This window comes from Poecilia reticulata, linkage group LG9, assembly GCF_000633615.1.
Source record: "Poecilia reticulata strain Guanapo linkage group LG9, Guppy_female_1.0+MT, whole genome shotgun sequence".
NCBI lineage: Eukaryota > Metazoa > Chordata > Actinopteri > Cyprinodontiformes > Poeciliidae > Poecilia > Poecilia reticulata.
Window position 1 is genome coordinate 33858133 of NC_024339.1, and position 8845 is coordinate 33866977.

General features: G+C 37.1%; 2 protein-coding genes across 2 annotated transcripts in view; both read right to left on the reverse strand.

Annotated features, from left to right (window-relative positions):
* The window catches only part of cep120 (centrosomal protein 120), a 19201-nt gene extending 17365 nt beyond the window's left edge, over nucleotides 1–1836 (reverse strand). The window contains exons 1-2 of the mRNA XM_017306552.1: nucleotides 1585–1836; nucleotides 148–304 (exon numbers count right to left, since the gene is read on the reverse strand). Of these exons, the coding sequence (XP_017162041.1) occupies nucleotides 148–304; nucleotides 1585–1633 (206 nt within the window). The 5' untranslated portion in view covers nucleotides 1634–1836. The remainder of the gene's footprint in view (nucleotides 1–147; nucleotides 305–1584) is intronic.
* Nucleotides 1837–2686: 850 nt separating this feature from the next.
* The window catches only part of znf608 (zinc finger protein 608), a 57386-nt gene continuing 51227 nt past the window's right edge, over nucleotides 2687–8845 (reverse strand). The window contains exons 8-9 of the mRNA XM_008419502.2: nucleotides 7530–7586; nucleotides 2687–6033 (exon numbers count right to left, since the gene is read on the reverse strand). Of these exons, the coding sequence (XP_008417724.1) occupies nucleotides 6014–6033; nucleotides 7530–7586 (77 nt within the window). The 3' untranslated portion in view covers nucleotides 2687–6013. The remainder of the gene's footprint in view (nucleotides 6034–7529; nucleotides 7587–8845) is intronic.

An 8845-nucleotide genomic window follows, 5' to 3' on the forward strand; every position in this document is an offset into this window, starting at 1 on the left:
CAATATGGAGGGACAGACGGTCAGCATGGAGGGACAGACGGTCAGCATGGAGGGACAGACGGTCAGCATGAAGGGACAGAGTGTAGGGACAGACGGTCAGCATGGAGGGACAGAGCAGAAGGACAGGGCGTCCACACGGAGGGACACCTGTGCTGATGCAGCGTCTTGCGGTCCAGCTCCCAGGCCAGCTCGGTGCTGAACTGCGGCTGCTCTCGATGCTCCACTGGATCCGTTTCCAGATGTTCGCCGTCGAAGCTCGCCTGGACCACCAGGCTGAGACGAGGGCTCTTCGGAAAATGGCGCCCTGATGACAACAGCTCGTTACATATATTTATCAGCTCATGTCCTCATAACCCCCAGCATTCCGATGGACATTTGTCCAAGCCAGGCTCCTTTTCTCACTCAGTTCAAAGTGAACCAGCAACGACCAACGACGTCAACATGCAGTGTTTTAATGCAGGTTTAATGCAGGTTTTAATTTAATTCAGTTAGATTAAAAACACGTCGCTGATCCCAGAGGGAAACTACATGATGTCATCACTACCATCATCCACCGTCTCCAGAGAGTCGCCGTAGATTTCCTGCAGCAGTCAGTCCTCCAACAAATCTGAAGAGGCTCTGACTGCTGCTGACAGCTCCGATATCCCCACTAACATGTCCTGGATGATGACGCCAAGCTCTGCTCATCCACCTCTTTTGCTTTTGCTGCTCTTCCTTAGCTCTCTGTCTGGCCGTGTGGTTAGGATGGAGGAAAACTGCTTTTAGTTATTCATTTTCAATGAGTTTACCTTAATAAAAATTATATACCCAAATTAGAGGAGATGAATTAATATTTTAGAATGTTTTAGGAATATAAACATTCAAATATTTGAAAAATTATTAAGTTAACAGTTGATTTCTTTGAAAACAACATGGAGTTACATATTAATGTACTGTCATTTGCATTATTAAAATATTTTTTCTTTTGTAGACAGGGCACCAAACCTGGCTCCAGGGCCCCCCATCTTTTTAAATCCGGCCCTGCTGCTGCTGCTGCATAAACATTAACGCAATCACCTTTTCTACGTGAAATATTTTCGTCATTTTGTAAAAATCGGCTTTAATATTGACGCTAAAATGCTTTTTTATCATCATTTGTTTGTCAAAAAGCTACATTTTGTTGTTCATGACTAGTTTGTAAAAACAATCATAGTAAAAACTGAATACTTTTACAGTCTCTGCATTTCTCTCCCAAATTAAAGGTTTATCCTAAACCACGTTAAACTTTTTACTTTTGCCAGCCTGCAGCTATAACGTTTATAAATGAAGTGCAGCCCTGATTTATTCAGCCGTTTTAACATATTTTGCTGTAGCCAGAAACAGGAAAACTGGGCTGTTTGTTTAGAACTGAAAAGGCTGAAAAAGCAGCAGCCGGTTCATCCCACCTCAACTGGCCGTTTACCGGAACCCAACGGTCGGACTCCAGCCGCTAACGCGACCGCTTCATCCTCCCCCAGAAACAGAGTAAAAACCACCGGAAGAAGCTAAAAGCACCTGCAGTTCGAGCTCCGACTGTCCCCGCTCATCCCTTTAAACCCGGCTCACCTTCCAGAATGGACACGACGATGAGAAGTTGGTCGGACTTCGCAGCCATGTTGACATCAGCTCCGCTTCAAAAGAAGGAGAAGAAGAAAAACGAAAAAAAAAAACGACGTCGAAGCGACAAACTCCGTCTTCACGTCGTCGGTTTCATTTAGGGTTCAATTGTTGGGCTGTGACTGTTGACAGTTGGTGTTTAATTTAAAAAAAAAAAAAAAAAAGAAGCAGAGCGTCACCGACCGTTACGACATCGAACAGCCGCTTTGTTGTCAAGCTTTGGCGCCACACATCCTGTTTTAAAAGCGGAGAAAGTGAAGGAGGCGCGCGCCACAGCGCCTCTGCCGGTTGGAGGCGGGACTGCACGCATTGAATCGGTAAAAAAAAAAAGTAACGTAAAAAGGCGACGGTACTCAAATACAGTCACTGATTTAATGCTTTACATCGAAAACACAAAAGCATATAAAGTCACTTCATGTAAAGTTATCCTCAAAAGACTAAAATAAAACAAAAATAACAATTACAAAACAACAAATTCACGCAAAAGAAAAAAATCAAACACATATTTTTTTTCAAGATAAAACTTATTAAATGCATATTTACAGTAGGTGTTGCATATATTTATTTGAGTTTAAAATACTTATTTACCATTTTCACCTCCAAATGGGTCAGCAAATAAAAAAATATTAGAATAACAAAGCTTGTCTACAAACAAGAAGTCTCACTCTGACATAAATTATAAGTTTGTGTCTGAAACATTTTTGATCAAAATATGTTTGAAATGCAGAAATTTCACACAAGCAGAGTGGAAAAATTAATAATAATATTACTCAAATAAAAATAAAAATACGGTTCTCCTTAAAGTATTTTTCTAAAAAAAAATACTGCATATCTGTGGCATATTTTGTTGCATTGTTTTTTGTATTTTTTTTATTACATGTATAAAATATATGCATTTAATACAACAGCTAAGAAAGAGCTGAGCATAAAAGCGAAGCTTTAATTTTCCTGTTTCAGCTGCTACACATAAAAACAGGTGAAATTATTTCCTCTAAGAGTGTAGCTCGTTCTGTAAATACTTACATTTGAAGAAAATAAATACAAACCAGTATATATATATAAACATCCTTTAATCATGATTGCCAACCATATGAATTAAGGCATATACAGTATAAAAAAGCAACAGCAGGACTTATGTTTATACAGTTTCTGAGCGTTTTTTACTGGTTAAACCAGGCGGATGAACTGAACATAACAAGCAGCCTCTATGAGACAACAACAGTGTCTCCAAAAAGTAGATTGAAGTTTGTAAACAGAGTCCATCACGCTAAATTCAAGTAATAAAATGAGCACTGAAACTATGAAGGTATGTTGTTGTGTTGGTGAGGCAGAGCCGCTGATAGAAAAGCTGGGGCTGCTTGTTCTCAGCCTTGTTCTGCTGTTTTTACGTTGTTTCTATTTATAAATGCATGAGCTTAATTTTTTAAATGTTAGTTTAAAGTAACATTCGGTATGTCCCTCGAGTTTGGAGATCCACAAGGACCAAAGTGCTGCAGAAACAGTGAGCTGTCAGCGAGCTAACGTTGTGTTTACAGTCGTCCAGCAGGAGTTGCAAACCAGCTGCCGGCCAAATATTTAATAAAGAGTTTGATCCAGACGCTTTAAATGACAAGATTTATGACCATCCAGTTATTTAGGCTTTTTTTAAGCAAAATAATTGTAGACCAACTTGGTCAGATAAAATAATGCTGAAGGTTTGGCAGTGTTACAACACCAGAGGTAAAAGCTGATTGTGTTTATCAGAGGCTCTGCTGGGAGCAGAAAACGGGCAAAACATCCACCACACTCATTAACGACACAAATGTGTACCATAGTTACTTTGTGCATCCATTTACCATCATCAGATATTAAGTTAGTCATTATTTTCTATAACATGCTAATTATCACTTAATAAAGAAAATAAAGCATCTCCAAACCTGCTCAGGCTAGGCTGCAACCAAGAAAAAAAAAAAAATCAAAATAACGTGTTTTTAAAAACTTTTCTTCATGAGCTGGAAAAATACAGTCCTGCTGCATGTAAATGTTCTAACAAACAATTTACACATTTATAGGAACAAGATATCGAAGCATTAAACTCTGTCTTGTAACAAACAACAAAGTGACATTTTTGGTTTTTGGTCAAAATAATTCCTAGTTTACCTAAAGAAAAATGCCCTGATCTGTTTGTAAACATATCAGTTTAACACTGACTTTAGTTTTTTAATAAACTTTATACTGAGGTTAAAACTTAATGTTTTGGGCTACATTTTGTCCACATCAGTGATACTAAAAACACAGCATGCAATGCCAGGAAGAAATGAAACAACAAAAACTAATTTAGATTAAAAAAAGATCAAAATTAAGACAAACTAGTTTACAAATTAAAATGTTTTAATTGATAAAGGGAAACTGTTGCCTGTCTTGATCTATCTAATCTAATTTTATTATTATCATCATTTAACATGTTGTGAAGAAAGTTTAATAACTAATAAAAATGGCAATCTGACCTTTTGGAACAGGATTGTTTTGAAACAAACATGAACAAAAGTGCAACTGAGATAAAAGTAATTAGATTTTAATTGGGCCTGTTGGTTTTTATATAAAGTACCATAAGACAACATTTATTGTGATTTGGCACTGTGTAAACTGAATCTAACCTAATTAAATAAATGTAATCCTCTTCATAACATTTATCACAAAACATTAAATTTCTTAAAACACTGACCGCAAAATGGGAATGTTGTTTTATATTTAGTTGAAATAATGCCGTTTTGTTTAAATCAAAGAGAAATAAGGTGTAACCGTAATTAGCATCTGCTAATCTGTATTGTTATGGCTAATTTACTGTATGTAGCATAACTAGCCTTAATTAGCTGTTGATATTTTTCCTTCATGATTAGTTTTAGCTGCAGAAAACACCTAAATATCAAACTGTCAACCTCCCATAAAATTTAAATGTTCTTTTGAAAATATACAGTCTAACGTGATCTACTTGTGTTAGCGAACTGATTTGGCTTGCAAGCTAATAGCTAGCCAAATCTAATTACTCCTTTTGTTTCGTTCAGTGTTACCAACATAAAAACAAACATTTAAATAAATATGATGAATAAAATGTATAGTTTCTATTATTATTTTAACATATTTTAATGTTGTCGCCAAAAATCGCACAGCTAAGATGCTCCCAGCTATGCTAACAGGTGAGCTAATATAGCTCTGCCAGTGAGACCTGTAGATTTTGAAACAATCCACCCCAACTTCTCCTAAAAATATTGCTGACTTCATTTTAATTTAGATAACAAATACGTTGTTCCTTTATCTTTCAGCTAAACCAACATTTATTTCAGCAAACATCATCACATCCATGTCATATTAGCAAGAACAGCTAGCTCTCAGGCTAGCAGTTGAAACGTTTTATGATGTTAGCTTAAATTTGGACTACTATGCATCAAAGCACAATTTTTTTTTAAAAACAACTTAAATTTGATATCTGATGTTTTGATAATTCAGTACAAAATTAAATTTTCTTTCAGATTAAATGCTTTTTCACCTGAACTTGATTGTGAAAAAGTGTGTGTAAACATGAGGTTTTGCTTGAAACAAAAACTTTTGATAAAATGTGTAACAGAAACTGAGCCGATGAGGGAAATAAACAGGCGAGTGATTCTACTTCCTGTTGGGTTCGCCTGCATCCCGCATGGCGATCAACAGAGTGAGCATGTCGGTGCTCCGCCATAAATCTGTACAGAATATATTTACACCACTGGGGTTGGTAAATGGCACTGGGTAGGTCGAAGTGAAGGTTTTACTCCCACATAAAGACAATACAATCAACATGGTTACACTCAAGTACAGGTTAGGTTTACAAATGTAGCGTCAGCACTATGAAGGAGGGAGGACCACTTCAATAATCAGAATGAGAACAATAATTATACACTTTTAGCTTCCTAATGCTGTTTTTGTCCCAACGGGGCTTTAAAAAAAAAGAACAGTGAGTTTGAGTTATTACCTTTACATTCAGTCATATCGTCATTATATTACACTACAATAAATGTGCATTTTATAAAGTTAAACACAACAGCAGAGGTAAAGCTGAGTGCACGGGGCTCTAGGATGTCATCTTATACACAACATTTCAATTCGATGACATTTCGCTTTTTTACAAGAAGTCCCGCTTTTTAAAAAAAACAGAAAAAAGAAGAAAAAAGAACGTCTCATTCCTGCGATCTGTCCCCCGCCGCTTCATCTGCTCCTCCGTTATAAAACCGGTGGATGTCATCGGTACGAAATGAAAGAGGTTTCTCTGTTTGTTTGTTCCCTGCCTCTCAGCGAGGCGAAGCTTATTCCACACCAAGGAACTGATGTCTGATAAATCCCTCATGTGAGACGCGGTCACATGGTTCTACTTCTTCCCTTCGCCGTCTGTGGAGGAGGAAAAAAGAGACAAAATAAAGATGTTTAGCTGTTTGGAACATTCAGTTCTGCTTGACTTCAGAGAGAAACCAGTCAGAGTTACGTTCAGCGGGAAAAACCTTCTGGGAGAGAAGAAACGCGCTCGATGAAGCTGTGAGGGTTTCTGCTCTTATTCCTCCTGACTTTAGAGAATCTCCTGATCTGACGTGATGACACACCAAACATTTCTTTAAGAGAAAATACGCATAACCCTCGAATCAAAGTGCAAAAACTAGTGGCGGGTAGGCCCGTCAAGACAACTCATTTTACTGGATGATAGGTTTGTTATCGCGATTAACGATAATATTGTTGTTTTGAGATTATTGTTAAGTAATAAAATAAAGAAAAAACAGATTCTGAAAGATCTATAAACTTTAAATTCTAAACTTAACACTGAAACTTTTAGTTGAGACAAAATATGCAAAATAAATGAACAAAACAGAAACAAATAAAATTAATTCTGAAGTCTCGATTGAAATCTGCTATTTGTTGGTATCCATGGAAACGAAACAGTTACCAACTTCTTGGCTAGACGCTGACAGAAAGGATTTGAGTATTTGACTTTACATCCCAGGTCTGCAGGTCAGACGTCAAATTTAGTTGATTTTTTTAAAAATACACTTCAATTTGAATCAAATGTAACAATTTCTTGTTGATTTATTATAACTGGGTGAAAAATTTAAGATAGTTTCTAAAACACTGATATAATGAATAATAAAAACAAATTTCACATCCGTTTCTCTGAAACTGCAGCAGCTGCAGTGATAATTACTCTTCTGATTGCGTCTCCCAAGTGTTAGATTTATTTTTATACCGAGGTTATTGACATAGAGTTTGCAATTAAAGAGAGAAACTAAATTATATTTGGATGTTTTATTTTAAACACATACTTCAGAAAACCCAGTTGATTTTTCATTAATTGTAGAACCTGCAACTAACCGCATTTTAATCTAAAGTATTGACAAAACGTACAACGCGTACGGTGAAAATATTTAGTTTACAAGATTTTTTTTGTTGCATCTCCACCATGTCCAGGTAGCTGCAGTCGCTGCAGGATTACATAATCGTCACATTGAGCTCTGGAGCCGCCTGGCAGCTTTATTTTACACTTTCAAACAGAAAACTCTGCAGACGGAGGCTCTTTTACTCAGAAGGTGATTTCCTCCAGAGAGGAAAAGGTTAACAGATTAATTAATCCACATCATTTACTCTCTGTTTGCTTTTAAATCTAGAAGAGCAGTTTCATCCAGCAGAGCATCTTAAAATAATCCATTTACATGTTTTATGTCATGGTTTAAACATGGAAAAATAAAAATGTGTCTGTTGCTGTCTTTAGTTTTGACACTGCAGTGTGTTTTTTTGACAGTATGGTGAATAGTTATGCAACATGTGCTGTGTCATCAGTTTTCCAGCCTTGGAAACACGTCATGTTTTGAAGTTTTCCAGTTTTCCTGGTTCCGTCTCACCTGCTGAGGAACGACCCGACACCTGCTGGCTGGAGACCAGCGACCTGGAGCTCAGACCTGCAAAACATAAAGCATGAACAACAAGAACTTCTGACATTTACCACAACATGAAACATCCTGAAATAAAACTTAGCAGGCCTGACACAGTAATCAATAATCAATAATCATCGCATGATGCATTAAAATGAGCTCATTTCTACTTTCATGACTGTTTTTCTCTTTCTACCAAAAACTGGACGATGAAAACCTTCAGTTTGATGCTTTAGTCTCAACTAGATCTTTATTTAAAGGACAAATTTGTTATTATTTCTGTTGTTTTGTTTATTTATTTTGTGTATTTTTCCAGTTTTAGTGTTAAATGTTCATTAGTAGATACATTTTATTAATCTTTGAGAATGAATGTGCATTATTATTATTACGCCATTATTATTTTAGTCTCAAAACAGTAATATCGTTCATCGCGATAACTTCTGGGATCATTTATCGCCCAGTAAAATTTATCATTGTGACAGGCCATTGAGATTTATAGTCTAATGCAGTGGTCCCCAAACTACGGCCCGCGGGCCGGCCGCCGCATTTGGTCAATACCAGACAGCATTCAGATTTTTTTTTCATATATTGTGTTTTCTGGTTTATATGTGGAAATTTCTTCGACCACCAGGGAGCTCTGTAGCAGGAGGTGTGTCCTGCAAACTGTGGGTGTTTTGTTTTGCATGGCGCATTGCTGCCATCTGTTGGACTTTTAGGGAACTGCTAGACTTTTATGTTATATAATCAGTACGATTGTCACAGAGCGGTAGAGCAGATGAACACGTGTTTGTTATGAACGCCTCACTGTAAGTAGCAGCTTATACTTCAAAACGAGCCTTTATGTTACTTTCCCTCAATGGAATATATACTAGTCAGTCCCAGTGACCGTTTCACTAACGGTTTTTGCCCATGTGCTTTCTGGGTAAAAATCAATCGAGAAACGCGCCCCCACTCCTTTCCCCCCTCCCGCGCTGAACAGTTTCAACCTTCAAACCCCCACACATAAACGTGAAACACTTGTTCTGTTACAAACTGACTCCGCCCCCCAACCAGAGAAGGGAAAAGTTATGTGGCCTCACAGGAAAAAGTTTGGGGACCCCTGGTCTAATGGGAAACTACGGAAGAGGATTAGGGCCACTGGAAAAAAAAAAAAAAACAGTTCTGACTTTAATCTCAGAATTCTGACTTTAATCTCAGAATTCTGACTTTAAACTCAGAATTCTGACTTTAAACTCAGAATTCTGACTTTTTTTCTCAGAATTCTGACTTTAAACTCAGAATTCTGA